The sequence below is a fragment of the Schistocerca serialis genome, chromosome 9, assembly GCF_023864345.2.
Source record: "Schistocerca serialis cubense isolate TAMUIC-IGC-003099 chromosome 9, iqSchSeri2.2, whole genome shotgun sequence".
Classification (NCBI taxonomy): Eukaryota; Metazoa; Arthropoda; class Insecta; order Orthoptera; family Acrididae; genus Schistocerca; species Schistocerca serialis.
Window position 1 is genome coordinate 253,428,623 of NC_064646.1, and position 21,631 is coordinate 253,450,253.

The 21,631-nt window shown below is 43.4% G+C and overlaps 1 protein-coding gene across 1 annotated transcript; it reads right to left on the minus strand.

Moving 5' to 3' along the window:
- Nucleotides 1-230: 230 nt before the first annotated feature.
- Nucleotides 231-17,260, minus strand: LOC126418834 (endocuticle structural glycoprotein SgAbd-4). The gene is made up of 3 exons (XM_050085811.1): nt 17,111-17,260; nt 2,673-2,791; nt 231-687 (listed from the first exon to the last, which is right to left on the minus strand). The coding sequence occupies exons 1-3, from the start codon at nt 17,117-17,119 to the stop codon at nt 399-401; spliced, it is 417 nt and encodes a 138-aa protein (XP_049941768.1). The 5' UTR covers nt 17,120-17,260; the 3' UTR covers nt 231-398.
- Between the last annotated feature and the right edge of the window lie 4,371 nt (nt 17,261-21,631).

Consider the following 21,631-nt stretch of genomic DNA (forward strand, 5'->3'; position numbering starts at 1 on the left):
GATTTGTACAACAATATTTCATGACCTTTAATGCGTGTGCTTTGAAGCGTTTGGCTGTAATCTTAAAGATGAAGTAGGTTACTGGGGATTACCTAACAGCAATAACTTAATAACGAAGAAAGTAGATGTATTTGCTTCAGGGTAGGTTATAAACATTTGTTTTTATAGATCAACTACAGGCTACAGAATGGAGTAAGCTCTCATTATGAGAGATATAACGACGAGGTGAGTAATGTGAAAAGTTTTTATTAGCATTTACAAGATCATCGCAAGCAACTGGCAGCAGACATGTTTCTCCTTGTTCTGTGTTGAGCGTGTCCGTCGTCGGTTTTGTCGGCCGATAAATGGAGTCGCTGCCGTACCGGCGAGCGGCGTCGTCGGCGCAGTGGGGCTCTGCCTTACCGGCGCCTCCTGCCCGGGCGGGGTTCGGGCGTCGACGGCAGCGTCGCCAGGTAGTCGAGGGCGCGCTGGATCGCTGGGGGGATGGGAGGGGGCGTGGGGAAGTGGGCGCCCTGGGGCACGAAGCCGTTCTCGTCGTCGGCCTGGTACTGCACGGAGTATGCCGTCCCGTCGGGCCCCGTATACGAGAACGAGCCCTGGGCGACGATGAAGTCACCCTCGTCCGGCTTGGACCCCTTCTTCAGTGTGCCTGTCTCGTCAGCTTTGATGCCATTGCCTGTCTCGTAACTGGAAATCAAAAATGTGAAAAAAACAGTTATCTCATAAGCTTAAAAACCACCATATGAAGTTAAGTGCCATTTTTAGTACAAAGAAGGTAATAAATAAATAGCACGCAAATTGGCATGAAAGAGGTAATCTAAAAATATGGGCAGGAAGGTTTTTAGCGTCCTACAGTGACAGGACGATAGCGAGAAATGTTATAGTATTGAGCAGCAAATCTGCCATTCAGCCGAGACCAGTTTGCAGGAAACACATAAGCACTTCTGGAGCTATTTGCTAAAACATAAATGGTTTTGGGTGGATGAAAATTTAGCCCTGCTCCGTCGAGTATGATCTTAATTGTCAACCTGCATACGAACTCGCCCGGAACGAAGATCGAGGTGGCAGCCGCACAAGAATGACACGGGTGTGCAAGCATCATAATTCAGGGACATTAATATTGTTAACTAGAAGGTAACTCGAGATGTACTTTTCTGTGCCACTGACTGGTTCAATGTTGGACTGTCGTTGTAGATATGGGTATCGTGCTAAACTAGCAAGACTCTGAGAGCAGAGGAATGTTCTCAGTTTACAAATCTGTACGCCGAACTGATCGTTGACCTGTAGCTACAGACAATGATTTTTGAATTCTGGGTTAGCAGATTTGTGACTATAAGGAAACTTGAATACTGAGATAGAGAAATATTTGGAAGTCTCTGTATAGAATTGGAACAGAAAGTCGTTAAAAAATGAGGGATTTGTTTAGGTGTGAATTGAAGAACGAACTTATGCTGAAAAAGTTCTTGGAAGTTAGGAATCAGCTGGTCAACTGTGAAATAAAGTGTGCGATGTAGTTCAATACGTAGGGAAGATAGGTAGAATAATTTGTGGAGGCAGATTGTGACTGTAATACCCATCAGAGATACGTTTTGCTTAATATTCATGAGTGACGGAAGGAAAGTCATAAAATGAGTCGAAGTACTGATGATGATTGAAAAATAGCTGGAAAAGTAAGAAACGGAAAATGATAAGATGTTTCAGTGCATTAATCATTAGTGCAAGGGTTATTGGTGAAAAGCTTTGGATTCAGAGACATAGCTCAACGTTTGTATTAATGTATACCACGAACGACATTAAGGGATTAAAGGATAAACTTTTTTTTATAACATCAACTTTCCCAATTCAATTTTTTTCTTTCGTGGCTTACAGGAAGATTCTATAAATAGATCTCATGTATTTCTTTGTTCTTCCCTTCTTCAAACGACTTAACGCTATCCTTCCGAGGCTTTCAAACTCTGCAGAATACAATTACAAACTTTCTAATCCGGTTCTCTATTCTTTTATCTTCAGGCTATATGTTTCCCTCCTAATATCAATCACCTATGAAGCATAAATAGGATTTTCCTGCTGTTCTAATGTTACCCTTGCTTCTAAGTCTGCAGTTATACCCCGCAAGGTAGTAAACAGTATTTTTCAGTTACGTTAAGGAGTTTGTATCCTACTCCACTTGCATTCTGTGCGAGGAAGAAAAGACTGCCTGTTTGCCTGTGTATACGTCATAATCTCTCTTAGCTTGCCCTCACGATCCCTAAGAGACACATATCATGTGGGCGGCAAATACCCCATAGCCGCTCTACGCCTATTCTGTTTAGTTAGACAACTAATCGATTAAATACTGCAGATGTACTGAATCAGAATGGAGAGAAAGAGCCTTGATGGTACAGTTTAACCAAAAGTGGAATGGACTGATAGGACACATTCTGTAGTGTCAAGGTATACTTAACCTTTCCATAGCTGATGGGCCGTTTATGTCCTACCAAAGTAATATGTAATTTTAGTTTTGAGTATTGGGACAACTATATCACATATCTGTAGAGTGCTAACGTCTAGCGAGTGCCTTTCGGAATTCGGAGTAAAATTCTACGGACCGTTGGATTGATACGTATAGACGATTTCCGAAAATTACTGCAACTAGTGGCTTTTTGTGATTCTTCAGTTTTCAGCGTACTTACTTCCACTGGTAACTGCCATCCGGGTTGCGGACCTCGTTCTGACTGATGATGGGGATCACTTTGTCCGGAGGCGCCTGCGCGACAACGACTGTCACCAGCGCACACAACCACAGGAAACACTGGAAAAGAAGGAGAAGTGAAACACATTAACAATAAATCTTAATCACATGCCTAAGTAACTTCCGATGGTTTACTGTGAAAGATGTGCCTCCGTCCATCCTCGCTCCCTCAAAACACATCACCCTCAAACTGCCTTGCATTATTTGAAAAAAAAAAGGAGAAGTTGCAATTTATCGGACCACACTGAACCTCTACATCAGTAATGGTCCATTTTCTTTTTTGTTTTGCCCGTGAGAGACGAGGAGCTTTGTGTGTCGCTGTAAGCTATGGCCTTTTGTGAGGTCCCCGACTTCAAATGGCCAGTGCATGCGGGTCCTTTCGCAATGTTCGCTCGTAAAATGTTTGAGATGGACTTCTGTTCATTATCAGTAGCAATTTCTATCGATTTTGTAACCAACTAACATGACCAAAGCGGGCACATCGTCTCGGATCCGGTCTTCAGCTCGTGGTCTAGTGGCTAGCGTTGCTGCCTCTGAATCATGGGTTCCCAGGTTCGATTCCAAGTTGGTAGGGTATTTCCCCTGCCCGGGCGCTGACTGTTTGTGGTATCATTTGTGAATGTGGCTAGATTGGACTGTGTAAAGATTGGGACTTTGTACGGGCGCTGATGACCGCGCAGTTGAGCGTTCCACAAACCAAAGATAATTGTCTCAGATCCCTCTCGACTATGGAATTTTGACGGCCAGTATTCCATGTTACATGTTTCACGTTAAGTTACAGCGAGTATCATACTGTTCCATAAAGACACATTGGACTGTCTGCGTTGATAAACCACAAATCTAGCACATTATACGTGGAGTGGGCATGGGTTCGTCCACATACGATTGCTCCCCTCTGCAAGACTGTCACGTTTACCCGGCGCCCGATTTTATAGCGCTGATACATGACAGATCCAAGCACTTCCTTCGATGACGTTGTCAGCGGTGAAGGGTCACATCACTACCTGGTGGCAGGTCTGCAGCATCATCATCGCTGCAAAGCGACCTTTGTGTTCTTTTAAGGTGGTGATCGTTAGTTATTCTTGTGACAGAAAGCCGATTTTCACCAGGAAATGTGATGTTTCTTAACAGAGGTTAGCAATACGTGTTTGTATAGAATATTTTGTTGTGTCAACTAAACGAAACATTATTTAACCCTATTTCACAAATTTTATAATTACTCTACGACCTAGGTTTCGGGTTATAAGACTATTTTCTGGTACATAACTGAACTGAAAGATGAGAGCCAAAAATCCTTTTAAATCTAACGAGTCTCAAATTAAACTGAAAATGTTTTGTGTGTCGACAGTTTTCACAAATTACGGATGGGTTTACAGGATCATCTACCAATAGTCTCGCCGTCGACATGTTGGTCCAATTGGGAGGTCAATATGCACTCGGCTCAGAGAATATCATAGAACTTGGAGATTAAAAAAAAAAAAAAAAACAGACTCAGCCTTTCCGAACATTTCATAAATGAAAACCACAAATACACCACAGATATACAAGTCCGACATATAGAAGGTAAGAGTGCAAAGTTCACTCAGAAATTTTAGAATTTAAGTAACAGGTGTGCGTGTCCCCATATTTATTAGGGAATACACAAACTCAATTCAATTATTCACTCTTTCTCCGTAGTCCGTTATTGGATTTTCTTAGATCACTTCTTAGAGTAAATTTAGTATTTTAATAGGTAACATCAGCTTCATTATTTTTGGCAAAGAGAACCAGTTTCGTCATATTCATTGTATTACAGAGAAATGTCTAGCAGACAATGTCCACTAATGCAGAAGGCTAGTTTAACTAGAGTGCACTGTGCGGATGTCAATGACTGCTCGCAAAGTCTCGAACTGTTGAAAGTGTTATGCTAGATGTAGCAAGAACATAATCTCAAATCAACGTCAGCGAAAGGTCTTCTGTGGGAATCTTTTCTCCAAATTCTTGTGACCAGTGATTTAAATGTTACATTATTTCTTATATGATCAATTTTTGGAAGCAGACGAGGAAATAATGCAAAATTTTCAGCAATACAGTCATTGAGAAAGACCAGTAACTACTTATGTGTCTCATTGATTATGATGCTTTCAGGATATCACAAGTAGACACATCTTGTTTAATAGCTTGTTGAACACGTTTCGTTCAAAGATCACACTGACTGTTGGACTTTAAGTACAGCACCTTGTATAACATGTTTATCACTTGTAAAAAACATTAAGAGTATCCGTTTACCCTTTTTATTTTGAAATGATTCCAAACAGCTTTATTTCAAGATCATTATTTACGATCTGTTAGTGTTTACAAGCGGAAAGTGACGCGTGACTGAAAGTGTGCTCGGGGTGGAGTAAACATGTACCACACCAGAAAGGCGCCCATACAGAAAAAAACGTTATTCAGACGTAGACGTCGAAGAATGGGGATGATAGGGAAATTTGCATTGCGATCTTACAGAAGGCTACGTTACAAAATGGTTCAAATGGCTCTGAGCACTATAGGACTACTTAAACCTAACTAATCTAAGGACATCACACACATCCATGCCCGAGGCAGGATTCAAATCTGCGACTGTAGTGGTCACGCGGTTCCAGACTGTAGCGCCTAGAACCGCTCGGCCACCCCGGCCGGCGGGTGCATTAGAGCTTACAAGGAAACGATACGTTCAAACTTAGAGAGATGCGATGGTGTTCGTTCCAGTACGGCCAAGTTGTTCCGCCAGTGAGGAGTCGTATGATGGGTAGTAAATGGAAGAAAGGTGTGAGAACTGAAGTTCGAAAGTATTCACCGTAGCTTATTGAGGATAGTGTGGGATGGAAGGGCTGAGAAGATTGGCACAAAAGACAAGTAACTAGTGAAAGTCTTCAAACAAGTCGAAAGATTAACGAGACAAATGGTGGGAACATAATTGTGGTAGAGACGAAAGAAAATTAGCGAGGCTGAAAAGACAAGAGCAGCTGTTGAAGTTTAAATGATATAGTAATACCGAGTACAGTTAGCTCTCCAGTGAGGCTGGCTAAAAAGGGAAGTGAAAGCGAAGAAAAACGAATTTTGAGAAAATTTATTGAGGATTCTGTGGACTGCCATTTACTGAGGATGCTGTGGACGAATGCAGAGCCACAGACAGTAACGGCGAACCGTGTGAAACAAGTCGAAAGACTAGCGAGTAAAAAACGATAAAAAATCGAAGTTATAAAAGAAGCAGAGGGAAATTTTCCGCTAATAATCTCCGCTGATGGGAAGTGGTGTTACGTGGTCGGCTCGGCAGGGGAAGCACGTGCGTCCTTGAGCCGACGGCTGATGTCAAGGCCTGCGTCCTTTTCTTCGCATCCCGCGCTGCCTCTGCCTGCTGCGTCTGTTTTGCAAGCCAGCACCAACGCCGGCCGCTGGGTGCACCGGCGCCGCGGCGGCCGTCTGACGTGACTTGACGTGAAGCGACGCGAGGCGAAGCGAGCTGCACCGGACTGACCTTGGCGGCCCCACTGCGTCGTCCAGAATAGCAAACACCGCGGGAGGGCGACGTGTGACAACAAACATGTGCGCAGATTAGCGTCTAGCGCTGACCGCGTCGCCTGTGAAATCTTCCTCGAAGCTAGTAGCGTGTCTGTGACAGAAGAGCGATCTGTGACACTTCATTGTCCTGAGGAGAATGGCATCACTGAACTACCAGTAGCTCTCATGTACATTTATTCGCAGATGATTAGTTTCTCACTGAATAACCCAGGGTAGGTTCCGTAATGTAAAAATACGCTATCTGAGAAGTGCGTTAACCCTTTTCCTTTATGACGGATTGGTGACGCCACTTTCAAAGAGCTGTCTGATCGTCGGCGGAGGAATGGCATATATACTTTCTCAAGACCCATAACCAGAGAAAGAAGGGATACTGAACACTGTGGTCTAGACTGAAGTAGAACCATCCCAAAGGTGGTCATTAGGTAGAGGTCGGGACTCGGCAAAGGCCAGTCCATTTTAGGAATATTTTTGTGGACGAACCATTGCTCCACAGCTGACGGAACAGTTGTTCCTCCACTGTACTCAGTAGACAAGGTTGTAACGAGTTTTCAGAGCTTTCTGCGTTTATTGTCTTCTTAAGCGTAATGTGGGGACTATACCATAACGCCACCTGCTCCGTACTTTGTTGTTGGCACTACGCATGATGTCAGGTAATGTTCTCTAGGCATTCACTATACCCGAGCCGCGCGGCATTAGCCGAGCGGTGTAGGGCGGTGCAGTCATAGACTGTGCGGCTGGTCCCGGCGGAGGTTCGAATCCACCCCCGGGCATGGGTGTGTGTGTTTGTCCTTAGGATAGTTTGGGTTAAGTAGTATGTAAGCTTATGGGCTGATGACCTTAGCAGTTAAGGTAAGTCCCATAAGATTTCACACACATTTCAATATTTTTGAACACTACACCCTAACCGGTCCATCCCATTGGCACTCCATATCACTCATTTCCAGTCAGTCAGTATCCAGCGGCGTTCATGTGATGTAACCTCAAGCGTCGCTGGTTATTGACTACAGAAATATATGGGGTATGAGGACCTAGTCGACCGCTGTGCCCCTTTCTTTTTAACTGAAACCGCGCCATCCTTGCGCTCGCTGGACTGGTGGTAGCAATCTTGGACTCACGAGTGATTCCTCTTGCTGGTTTCGTACGGTACTTTTACAGCCAACCTCCCCAGTGCTTGACGGTCCCTGTCCATCAATACATAACGTCCGGCTGGTCCTCCTCTCCTCCCGAAGAGGCCTTGAAGGTCAAACGGCACCGACCGGCTGCCGTGTCACCCTCAGCCCATAGGCGGCACTGGATGCGGATATGGAGGGGCATGTGGTCAGCACACCGCTCTCCCGGCCGTATGCCACTTTCCGAGACCGGAGCCGCTACTTCTCAGTCAAGCAGCTCCTCAGTTGACCTCACAAGGGCTGAGTGCACCCCGCTTCCCAATAGCGCTGGGCAGACTGGATGGTCACCCATCCAAGTGCTAGACCAGCCCTACAGCTCTTAACTGCGGTGATCTGACGGGAACTGGCAAGGCCGTGGGCTCCGGCTGGTCTTGGTTTGTCTGTATTTGTTCTTTCGCGTTTCCACATCCCAAACAGTCGAGTTATTAGGTTCGGATAGCTATTAAATATTGTTTACATCTATATAGAAGATCCGCAAGCCACCGTACGGTGCATGACAGAGGGTACCTTGTACCACTACTAGACTTTCCCTTTGTTGTTCCACTCGCAAATAGAGCGAGGGAAAAACGACCATCTATATGCCCCCGTAAGAGTCCTAATTTCTCGTATCTTAACTTCGTGGTCCTTATGCGCATATGTGATGGCGGCAGCGGATTCATTCGACATTCAGCAGCAAGTGCTGGTTCTCTAAATTTTCTCAATACTGTTCTTCGAAGAGGTCGTGGCCTCCCCTCCAAGGATTCCGATTTGAGTTCCCGAAGCGTCTCTGTAGCACTTACCAGTTGTTCGAACCTACCTAACAGCCTGCCTCCGATTTGCTTCGATGTCTTCCTTGGATCTGACCTGGCACCGATCCCAAACACTCGAACAGTATTCAAGAATAGGTCGCACAAGCGTCCTATAGGGGATCTCCTTTACAGACGAACCACACTGCGCTCTTCCTACCACAGTCCTCACATGCTAATTCCATCTCATATCGCTTTGCGACTCTACGCGCAAATATTGAAACAACGTTGCTGTACAAAGCACTAAAGTACTAACGGCGTATCCAAACATTGCAGGTTTGTTTTTCCTACTCATCCTCATTTAACTTACATTTTCCCACATTTAGAGTTAGCTATCATTCACCACACCGACTAGAAATTTTGTCTAAGTCATCTTGTATCTTCCTGCATTAACTCAACCTCGACACCTTGCGGTACGAAAAAAATGGTTCAAATGGCTCTGAGCACTATGCGACTTCTGACGTCATCAGTCGCCTAGAACTTAGAACTAAGTAAACCGAACTAACGTAAGAACATCACACACATCCATGCCCGAGGCAGGATTCGAACCTGCGACCGTAGTGGTCGCTCGGCTCCAGTCTGTAGAGCCTAGAACCCTTGCGGTACACCACAGCATCATCAGCAAACAACCGCATATTGCTGCCCACCCCATAAGCGGAATCATTTATTTATATAGAAAACAACAACGGTCCTACCAACTTCCCTGGAGCGCTCCTGACGATACCCTTGTCTCTGATGAATATTCGCTGTCGAGGACAACATACTGGGATCTATTACTTAAGAAGACTTCGAGCCACTCACGTATCTGTGAACTTATGACATAGGCTGTCACCTTCTTTAACAGACTGCAGTGAGGCACCATGACAAATGTTTTCCGGGAACCTAGAAATGTGGAATCTGCCTGTTGCCCGTCATCCATAGTTCGCATTATATCATGTAAGAAAGGTCAAAATCAGTTTTACAGGTGCGATGCTTTCTAAGACCATGCTGATTCGCGGGCAAAAGCTTCTCAGTCTCAAGGAAGTTTCGTATATTCGAACTGAGAATAGGTACAAGGATTCCGCAGCAACCGAAGTGAGGAATATTGGTCTGTATACGTTATTAGTACCAACTTAAACTGCATTTCATACCATATTTTACTGTCGGAATAGAATTAGAAACTCCAGTTTCAAGAATTTAACGCTCCAACTACCCCCCCCCCCCCACCCTTAACTCACAATGCTCCTCCCGTGTTGCCTTAAGCAGATGTATGTATAATTATAGCAATTAAAATGCACTACCCGAGATAGGTGATGCAGTGGTGTTGTCCACACTATCAGAAGGTACGTAAGCACACTAAACTTACTTCCTTGTTTTCTAAAACACTACGGCGGATAATGCTCTGAGTGACTGCCAGATTCGAGTATGGTATCGAACTTCCTTGAATTACATTCTTTGCATACACGCAGCAGTTGATCTCTGCACCAGGTGACACGGTGTTTGAAAGAATGACCAAGGGTTTTTTAATGCGTTATCCCTGTGTAATGTAGAGAAGAGAGATGAAAGAAAACAGATAGATCGCGAACTTTCTCGACACCTTCGGAATACGCCAGTAGCACGAGACATCTCTCATATTTCGTGAGTATTATCTGAATCTTAGGTAAGTGCCAAAAATATGATCAAGAAATGCAAGACGCAGAAAACTGTGCGAATCAAGTGTTCTAAAGATTAAGCTAAAAGAAAAATTTAGATGATTATCAACAGATATAGTTGTTATTAGAAAAACATAAATACGTTAAGTCGTAAGCATTACGGTGAAGACTTAAATTTTCACTATTGACTCTCAACCCATATATGCTAAAACTATTTCCTGGAGTTCGAAATATACTGAAAACAGAACCAAAAGTATTCAGACGTGTGAACGGGTGGAGTGCCCATCAGAAGATGCTATTCTAATTCTTCATTAGCTTTCTTAAATTGTTAACAGCTCGGATAAATAATGCTTCGGTCAATTTGATCCTCCATTCTCTTATAGGTAAGTTACTGCCCCGTCTACAGATCCGAAACATTATTACTCTGCTTGCTGCAATACGCTTGACACTAATTGAAACGTCATTAACTGCTCCCGGAATGAACTCATCACAGTGTACTTTCACTTCGGACTAATGTTTGTGATCATCTTTTGATCTCCATCAATATTTCAAGTATAGTTTATTCCAGGTTATTTCACAGTAAACGTGTATTACCATAACCGAATTGATCCATTTATAGGTGGTTTTTCGGTAGCTTCACCCTTATCTCTGCTTACGTAGCTGCGCCTGTCGTTGCAGCAGACTTAATCAGTCAAATGATGGCAAATTTTTTTTAGTTGTTACGCCATGTCACATTCCCCTTCAAACCTCTTCAATACTCAACATTTGGGTCTCATCAGAAGCACGTAGCCTAACGACTTATAAAATTTTACCATCTACGACAACGGCCATGACAGCCTGCAGACATACAGCGTGTTTCAAATTTCTTGCATTACACTTCTAGGGGGTGATAAATCGCATCCTGTGGAACAAATTTTGTTGTAGACGAAATGTTGGCTGATGCTTCCCGGTGACGCAGGCGTACTACTGTATTGGTTATGACTCAGAGCCGGGAGGGTACAGGCTATCGGCAGCGTGCGAGTATAATGTGTGTTGCCTGTAACCCAGTCATTTTGCTATTACAGTATAAATATAGTTGGATCATCTTCAGATCAAAGTAATTTCGGCAGGAATTCACCTTGTATGCATCGGAACTACACATCAGAATTCTGATTCTGACACGTATTTCCGACACAGACACAATACATTACTGCTGAAGCTACATTGATCTGAAGATGATGATCCAAGGAGATCGATACTAGTTATAGTGTAAAAATATACAACTGAGACTGGAAAATAAGCGACCTATGAGGTTCTTAAATATCAACAGAGTTGCTCAATTGTCTCGCGACGAATACATCGACTGTAGTGGAAAATGGAACTGACTGGCTCTGGAGGACCAAATGGCCACATGCGAGTAGCGTCCGATAGATCATGCGGAATCCTATCGCCAGGTGACGTACCTAGTGTCAGGAAATTGGTTTTAGCATGAAATTAGTATCCACGTGAATTGTATAGTCGGTAATTTGGACATTTTTTACAAGACCAGTCGCTGTGCCTCATCGCTGTGGTCTCCGTGACGATATCTTCCAACAAGTTAACGGCTGACAGCGTACTGCCCGTGCTGCCCTGACCTACCTCGACAAAGAGGGTGCTTGACTGTTGGCATAGGTAGTACGCTCTGCAGGTCTTTGAGATTGAAAATATCTGGTTATAGGTCGTCGTCTCACTGGTACGCCACAGTTTATCAGCCATCGTTACTGATGAGTTCTGGAGGAAAGATGAAGCTTCATCGGATGACGTAAAAGCATCTATCATCCAAACTCAATTCGACTATGTACCCAGCGACATTAGGGCCATTGTTACTCCCAGAGGTGGCGGCTCTGGGTATTAAATTTTTCACTCTGCACATCCAAACCTCACCTACAAATTTAACCAAACGTTCTTCCTTCTGTGGTGTATATTTATTATAAGTAATACACTGTTAAAAGAACGTTCCATTTTCCACCTTAACCCCATTATGCCCTAGTCTCTTATACACTTGAACATGTTAAACGCCACAGGAGTATCATTCCATTTACATTGTATTACGACCGGTTTCGTTCATAGGACATCTTCAGGTTACTGAGCTGTGAAAAAGTAATGATACTTGTATCATGACTTTGGCACTGCTCGGCAGCCTGAAGATGTTCTACGAACGAAATTGGTAGTAACACAATTACTGTGAAATAATACAGATGAGGGGGATTTCATTAATCATTACCATTATTTCACACTATAAACTGATTTTGTCGGTGTGCAATTTTCGAATGCTTGCTCTTAGCCTCTTAATTAGAGACAGTCTTCCTTTACAGAATGCAGAACCACAGCTGTGACCGTAAAATTAGGATATGAATAAGCACTTGAAAACTGCGCATCGATAAAATTAGCTGGTCTTGGGAAATAAGTGAATATATCGTAATGCAGCTAAGGTGGGAAACGGAATTTTCTTTTAATAAATCTGTGGCTGTGACAGTTGGTATGAAATACTTTAGTAATGCTACTTTATTTGCTATGTTTGTAGGTACTTTAATGGCCAACATTGCATTATGGAAGTGCACAGTACGAATGCAAATTACTCATTACTGTACTCTCCACAATATACCTTGAAGGAACACAGCATTGTCTTCACTTTACTTTATTTCAATTACCACTCCATGTGCTTCTTGTACAACAGCGGTGAAGCCAGCACCGGCCTATGGTAACTAGATCCCTTTATAATAGACTAAGGTGAGTTAGCATAGCTTTGCTCAAAGCAGTGATCTAGGTACCGCAACAAAGCCACCGCCTCCAACTTGTAGCGTAGTAGTGGTAACCCTTAAAAGGACCGACACCGCAGGGGAGTTAGTGACACACACGTGAGGTCGACTGAAGTGACCTCACATTTGTCACTGGCTGGTGGAGAGAGGGTACACCTGCGGACGGCAGGGAAAGTGCGAGACCTAACTCGTGCGATGGCAACAACAGTTAACGGCGGTGCTGTCCATGCAATTGTGACATTGCGCTTCATAGTGTACGCTGTTTCTCTTTTCTACGCGTTTCGCCACCGTTGACAAAAAGGTTCGAAAGGTTGGTAGGCACGCTTGTACGGCGCACAGCGCAGTTCCGACCGGTTTGTTTTTGGCAGTGAAGAGTCCTCTCTTGTCCTATGCCTACTCAAAATTGCCTAAACTGTGGAAAACTTCAGATTTATGATAAAACGGTTGTTATCTTCTAGCTTTAATCTCTTTTCCTTTTTGACCAACCTGCTGGTTCCAATGGCCGCCCAGAGTGACTGGTAGAGTATCCAGCCGTGCTAACTTGCAGCAGCGATACATGTGCCGCAGTTGTAAGACATTGGACATCGGAGAGGACAGGGATCAAATGTGCATCCGGCCACCCACATTTTGGTTTACCGTGGTTTCCGTAGTGTTTAACTGAAGTGATGGGTTTATTGAAAATAGTTTCCTTCCCCATCTTTCCCTAATCCAAGTCCGTCTCTCGAGAGAGCATTGGCAACAGGACATAATACTAAATTCTCTTCCCTCTTTTTTAACTTCCAACATCTGTCGAAAATGACAAGGTCAGACATCTAAATGCTGTGCATTATCAGTCCGACTCCACGCAGGAAAACTAATCTATTCCTCGAATGGTTAAATGAGTCTAGTCGTAAGCTTAATGATGTATCTCCTACACACGAGTGTGCCAAATACTACTTTCATTTTAAGTATTTGTCTCATGACCATCGCAGCTCTTGTAACTTTCCTCGATTATTCGTTCATAAATGTGTTTCTTTCCAGTACTTTCCCCCAACAGGAAATACTGAAGTACCAAATCACCGCTTACTAACGAATGTATACTCATATGGAGTGTTGTTGTTGTGGTCGTTAGTCCGATGACTTGTTTTGATGCAAGCCTCATCATATTCGAATAACTACTGCATCCTATATCCCTATGAACCTGCTTGGTGTTTCCGTCTCTTGGGCTCCCTCTACAATTTTATCCCCTCCCCCCTACAGTTCCTTTCAGTACTAAGTAGGTGATCCCTGATGTCTCAGAATGTATCCTATCAACGAACCCATCTTTTAGTCAAGATATGTCAAAAATTTCTTTTCTCTCAAATTCTAATCAGCACCTCCACATTGGTTAGGCGATCTGCCACCTCTTCAGAAACCAGAAGTCTGCCTGGCCTCTCAGCCATATGTGGCATCAAATGAAACTTGAAACTAGACTGATTGTCTCTTGCTAGGGAGGACGCGGAAAGTTGTCTTACATACAGAGTTATTGACAGACGTAGAAGAAATTTTAGACTGTCCCCAGGTAAGTATGGAGCGTCCTTTCTGTTCATGCGGCACATTGATGAGATGACAATCAATATTGATAGCAACCTCTGACTCTCCACAAGTGATGCAATTATCTTTAATCAAGTTCAGGGTGAAAATGGCTACATAAGTACTGTCATACCTTCATAACATTTCAAAGTAGTGGAAAGGATGGTAGATTGCTTTAAATGTTTAGAAACGTAATACTGTGCACTTTTCAAAACGAAAATAGTATTCTGAGCCTGCAGTGTCAAAGGGCCACGAATGGACTGAACACTTACAAATACCTCGGAGTAAATGTTTGTGGTAACATGGAATTGCATGATGAGAGACCATGGTGACAGATGACGGTTTGAGAAGCCATGTCACGAATCGCGCTGCTCCTCCCGCCAGGGGTTCGATTCCTCCCTCGGTCATGGATGTGTGTGTTGTCCTTAGCGTAAATTAGTGTAAGTAGTGTGCTAGTTTAGGGACCGATGCTCTCAGCAGTTTGGTCCCTTAGGAATTCACACACACAACAGCGGAGAATGTTTATAAACAACGCGAGCGACTCATCCTAGATTATTTTTGAGATGTGTCCAACAGACGCTAAATAGTTCCAACAGGGGACATTGAATGTAACAGAAAAGGAACAGCACGAATGGCGAAAGATTTATTTCCCCTTCGTCCCGCTGAGAGCAACAGCAAAGCATAAAATTCGCAGACGCTTCAAGACTTACGAAAACAACCCAGCGGAAACCTTATTGCAAAGTTTTAAGAATCAGTATTTAGTGAGAAACAGGCGATGTGGCAAACCATCCTACCATCCTACGTATCGCTCCAGTAGGGACCACGAAGTCAAGATTAAGTTAAATACCGCGCGCAAAAGGGCTCCGAAGTAATCATTCTGCCTGTGATCCGTACGTGAATGGGAGGGGAAATAACTGTAATACTTAGTTCAATGTGAAGAGCCGAATGCTATGCACTTCCTAGTGGTGTCCAGGGTATGGATGTAGAAGCATATGTTATTCCTCAGTTCACATCGACGTTATTAGGCTCTAGAGAGAGAATCATTTTTCGTCTTATCGAACACACCACCTTAAATCCATTTAGAAATAGCGGGAAAGCTGTGTGATTTGAAACTCCAAACTGCCGATTTTGTATCGGCATCAATGAACTGAGCAATACCAAAAAACGCCTTTCATCAGTTTTATCTAAATCTCTCTTGATAGCTTCTGACGCACACTTCCGAGATGCTGTAATTGGCAGAGAAAGTTCCGATTGACTCATACGTGATCACCTCCGCGGAGAGTGGTCGTCTACTTGTTAAGAGCTATAAGCCTCTCTTAACTAAGTGACGAAGAAAAGTGAATATACAGGCCCTTCCATTTGCCGCGGTACTAGAACCCGACTGAAGGCGTGTCCCTCGTCCAGGCTGGCCCCTAGCGCCATTCTGACAGCGGGTTGAGTAGACGAGTCTGGGACAAGGGAAAATCTCCGCCCTCCCGCCGGTGATTGAAACCGGTACCTCCGAGGTCAGAGTCTCTACTCGCTAGGTCTCCACGGCCAGTAGCAAAAAGCAACGTAGAAACAAAAAATTAAAAGAAGTAATTATCGACCACAGCATATGCAGAATAGTGATAGGCGACTAAGATACAAGTATATTTTCTATTCGAGTACTACTAGTACTATTAGTAAGTCAGTAATTCCTCTAAAATGTTTTAATCGGCTCTAGAATGTCATCTTTAAGTAAACCAATCTTCAAATGAAGAGAGTGAGCATCCACAATGCCATCAAGGCATTGCCACTTTGTACATAATAACTACTTGTCTCCCATCTATCTGGGGAACGTTCCCCTGCATTCCTGTTCTCTTTCTGCAGGCTTCTCTTATACGGAGACAGAATTTAATGTTCAATTAGAACAACGTTGTAAGCTCGAACTTTTAATATGTATGAGGCAGACGAAGATATCATTCTAAGCAAAAAGAAGTACACTAATATCAAACATAGACCTTGAGAAATAAATTTAGGAGAATGAATATCTCAATCACAGCACTGAAGGGAAAAGAATGACGAACTGTGAAAAAAAAAAACCGAAAAATTAATGGATTAATTTAAGAAGTGTGGAGATTCTCCACAGAATCTGAATGGAAGTCAGTGATGGAAAAGAAGGGGCATGTGTTAAGACATTGGAGAATAATTTTCATGGTACTGAAAGGAGCTGTAGACAGCCAAAACTGTGGGGGGACGGAGAGATTGGAGTACATCCAACATATCGTCAAGTACTATGGGTGCTAACCCCATACTGTGAGAAAGTGGTTAGCACAGGACACAAAGTCGTGGCTAGGCGCATCAAGCCAGTCAAAAGACTCACGAAAAAAAAAAAAAAAAGCATTGTCGCAAATACATTAGGAGCAGTCGCGGTAGAAATCTCGGCTTTCGGAGTTTACTCTGACACATAGCTCGCGGAGTTACCGGCAAAGAATAGCTGTTAATTGGACATAAAAATCGTTTGAGGTATGTAAAGAGAAGGTACCGGACGATCAGTGAAACATGTTTTGTTCGCAATGCTCTTTCAACTCAGGTATCCAAGCACACCAGTGAATTGCCTCTGCCTCCTCACAAGAAGCAGCATAAATTCCTCGTGCAGTGCCTACCAAACTCCATGACTGCTGGCACTGTAGTGGCCGCATGTCCTATGTTTCAGTGCTACAAATAGTATAACTGAGTATGTAGAAACAAGAATGCTTATAGAGAGGCGATGCTTAAATTACGACGACTGAAGTTTACTGTAACTTTCCGCTGCCTTGGAAATCTAACAATAGTCCTGGATAGTAATACTGAGGGAAAATACTCGAAAAAAAACATAAAACCTAGTACTTGAGAAAAACCAGTAGCGCCAGTACATGAGAAATACCATTAGCGCCAGACAGAAAGCGCTCGGCGGACTTACCGACTTCATGGCACCCGTAATCCTACACTTGTGCTCAGCGGGGAGGAACTGGGGGAGTGCATGCAGTGTCGGCGCACTGCGGCCACTATATATACGGAACCACGCACCAGGGACCGCGGACGGTGCGAGAGGGGGCTGCAGAGGGGTCGTCGTTGCGTCACTGTGATGGCCCCGATCCACCGGCCGACAAAAGAGAGACGCCGCTACCGGGCACTTAGCGGGAGGGACGCACGCAGGGAAACGCGTCGCCCAGGCGACGACGCCACCCCCACTCGCCGCGCCGCCTCCCTACCACCGGCTGTCCCGCGGCGACTAGGAGCGCGGTCGCACACATCAGTCCTAGGCAACGAGTAGTAAATCTGTTTTCGCTAGCAATAAGGCGACCACACCGGAGGGGAATTAAAAAAGCCACTGACGGACAAGAGTAAACAGACGCAAAAGTGGGCAGTCGTAAGCTTCTCGTGGGGACGGTAGAAGGATAGCACATAGTGCAGTATCATTGTCGAGGATGAGTAGTGGTAGAGCTGCAGAAATAGACGTCACAGATATGTAGGAGAGAGAATAGCGCAGTGAAGGCGACGGTTTCATAGGTAATCGAGGATGCATGATAATGAGTTAGTGTGTGCTGTACTGTTGTGAGAGGCAGCGCTAGAGGCTAGAGGCTAGCTGAGGGACCCTTTCCTAGCCTCGGGTCGGCAATTACTACGTGCCTCTCGGGGCACGAGCTCTGTTGCAGTCGCAGGCGGCGCTCGGAAGACGCCGTCAGCTCTTCCAGAGACTCCGTGGGCGACGGGCGACGATTCGTGACTCGGTTACCAGATCGCAAAGCTTTTGGCACCGGCATTTTTGCCGTCGAGACCTACCCATTCAGCGTGGCTGGACCCGCTGACTACGTCTGACTTTGTCGGACCTGACGGCATTTCCATAACTGTTTTGCGGCAGTAGTCGTTTGTGGTAAAATCTTTGGTGGTCACCGAAGTATCAGATTACATATGCGGGTAACAGTCTATTGAAGCAGACGTCAGTAGTGGAACGTCGTTTGTCTCACAACTTGGCCGAAGCAGTTAATATTAACATACCTTTTAGAACTAGCGTGTCAGGTTCGATAGTCATTTCTCCTCACGCTTCAAGATTGGACGTCATCTTGGTACTTTACACCTGTGAGACGAAAACGGTCTGCGAAATCAGTTATGCGTTGTTCATGAAGGTATCAGCTAATTTTTGTACTTGCACTTCAGCAGATTAGATTCAGTGTAATTACTGATCCTGTGTGAAAGACTCATGGCATAAAATATCCCTGTTGGGAGCGAGCATCATTAGTATGACGACGGTCTCAGATATCCATTGTAATCTTTCCGGCTAAACCGATGAAGCCCACCGTGATTAGTTCTCGAAGGGTGAGAAACTTTATGCTAACATACACACACCCATCCAGAAGAGACTCGTTGAAAAAACGTCTGCATTTACAGTATTCGTTTTTCCACGGTTTTTGCAGAACTCTTATACAAATACTGTTGTAACTGTCACGTAATGTTACTGACGTATTAGGTCTGGTTCCACTTTTTAGGTACTCGAAAGATCCATGCAACGTGCAGGCTCTTTTAAAACTAACTATTTTGTAGAATTCAATTCTTTTCCGTCTGATTCATACAGTCTGGAAATGAGGACAGTCTTTTGCTATTGGAAGTAACTTTTAGTAAAGATGTAGCTTTCGACGAACAACGGAGCGCAAAGGCCATGAAGTTGTGGTGTAGTGCAGTGACTGCTTCGGAAGATAATACTGTTCCTTCCAAAAATATGTGGTCATTGTGTGTATACGTGTACTGTTTTGTGTGTTATTGTGTGTGCTACTTTGGTGCCTGCATATGTGTCTGTGTACCGACGTCGATCACTTTTGTGAAGTCTGCTGGAGTCAACCAAGGGTGTTTCTTTTCAGCCTGTCAGTTGTGAAAATAGCAGCGATTTCTTCGCTGGTGCAGTGCGACGAAAAAAATAATCGTAATCAGCTGAAGTGCTCGTCATTCAAATATCTCTCTTCGATTCATAAAAGAGCCTCATTTGGCTTCAGTCTCAAGCATGCTACAATTCTGTGGTCCATGCCGTCAATATGGGAATTGTTCCATTCTGGCACAATGACAGAATGATGGGCGTTTATCTCAAGATATCGCCGTGAGAATCATTGTATTTCTTGTGATGTAGAATCCCCAAATGTCGTTAGCTGACGCAGACTAAATATATCCTATTCCTCTCTTCAGCTTTTTATACATTTTCATTTTGAATGAAATTTGGGCTTTACCTACGTAATTTCATCACCATTATGCTTTATTTAAGACCTGCTACTAAAGATATAGTAACCATCTCTGTAAGGCATTGGTCGACATCGGCTACATTAAGGGTTCCGCTGTTGTGGAAATAAGGCGAATAATTTTGAGCTTTACTGTGTTAGGAAATTAGTTTCTACATCGTTTCTACATTAAAATCGGTTACCGTGAGATTGATCAATGGAACACATAACTCACTAACCACTACAGATCATCTGTTTCCTTTTGAGTGCTGGTTGCCATTTTTAAGTTCTCAAGATTGTGGGCATAACAGTGAGTTAGGCTACTTCGAAACCAAGCAACATTCAAGTAAGAAGCGTACTTCGCAGAGTCTAATATCTTTTACAATTTTGAGACAAATATTTCGACTGGTTATGTAGTTGTCTTCGCGCAATGGATGACGTTAGATGCGCTCGAGTTGGCACAGTTAATAGACAATAGTCTCATATTAGTAAAACTGATGATTGAAGTCCCCGTTCAACCATCAAGATTTAGATTTCGTGTGATTTTTGTAAATGGCATAAGGTGAAAGCCGGGATGATTCCGTTGAAAATGGACAGCCGACGTCCTTGTTTACCCTTCACCTACCTGAACTTGTGATTACCCTCAATGACCAAGGCATTGATGGGACGCTTAAACCATAATCTTCGTTTCTCCTGTGAGAACGGTACTCTACTTCGACGAAAATTGGAGGCACGTTTATGATCAACGCTTACAGCATCTAATGAAGGTAATGTCAATTTTGGTATTACAGTTACGAAGAATGCAATTGTCAAGTTCGGTGTATGCCAGGAAATACATTTTCTGTCAATTACATCGAAAACCATATGAACACAAAATTTGTTAGCCATTTGGATCAAAAGACAGACTTTGTTTTGGCGATAACTAGTTTCAGTTTATTTGGTAATCGGATATCAAATCTTCCACTACAACCGAAATATATCCCGACATTTAGAATATCATTCAGTATAATGCTTCCTATTTATTTCCAATGGTTTCCTCTATGGTCATAACTCATATACAGCATTGTGGTCTCCTCGAGAAGCGTCTATTGTCGCTCATTGTGTCATATCGTGACAGTGCTCTTCAACGAGGGTAAGACGATAGTTTGAAACTACTCAAACAGTCCACTTAAGAATGTACTTTCAATTGTGCCAGGAAAGGAGAGAAACTGAAATCTTATGCTGTGCAAAAAAAGTTTTGTTTACTCTGCTGTCTGAGATACGATCCTTTTTACGGACACGTGTTGAATCTCGAAAGTCCAAACTCCTGTGACCACCACGATTGTTGAAATGATATTGACAGAAAAATTCCCTCTTCCCTCTTTAAAATGAGATCTCGATTAAGATAGTACCAGGGTTAGTGAAATTTGAAATTAAGCAGTAACTGTAGCTCATATGTGTACGACTATCTCCCAGCGTCTGACATCGATCACTGCCTTCGTAATATATCCGGTGTGACTTCAAGCTGAAAGTGTAATTATAGTACTCCCTAGTTTGGATTTTCCCTTGTGAAAAACTTTTTTGCAGTTTCATTCATTAGCCTGCCATGTAATTAACAACTGAGTGAAATGAAAAAAAAATACATTGTTGTGATAAAATACGTAAACCTAGGTTTCAGTTATGTTGGTAAACACAAAACGTAGAAAGACTACGCTCAACAACTGATCTCCCATCATAGTACTGGTCTACGGCTGCACGGTTCAGAAGTGTAAGTTATCGTTATGAATAAGTTCAGCCTAAATGTCGTGGGTACACATAGAGAAAATAGACTGTTTAAGGGTGGCTTTAGATTTTCTCTAAGCATTATCGGCGTGTGGGATGTGATTTTTTTGTTGTAACAAAAAAAATGCTATGTTCCGTATATTTCACGTCTTATCACTTTTCCCGATACAGGTTTTGCATCGCAATTCTGTTTTATGGAATCACTGTATAAAAGATGTTATTCACGTCGTCTTGTGTACTGTGCAACAAACGATGTACAACCACCAAATATTTGAAGTGTAATTGAAATGAACAAGATCTTGGAATATATTAGAAAGAAATTAAAGCCAAATTCAGGAAAAAATGGTGGTGTAATATACAGAGTTTCTCTCAGATGTACTTAACAGACTGCAACCTGCTTCGCTATTACGTCCGATGTTTTTTTCTATAACGATTCACTGTTTAAGGATGAAGATTTTGATACAAAATGCTCACTG

Excerpts from the sequence above, each read along its gene's own strand:
- LOC126418834 (XM_050085811.1), bottom strand. Across the intron at positions 688-2,672 it reads GATGGCAGTTACCAGTGGAA|TTACGAGACAGGCAATGGCA; the intron begins GTAAGTACGCTG and ends TTTGATTTCCAG.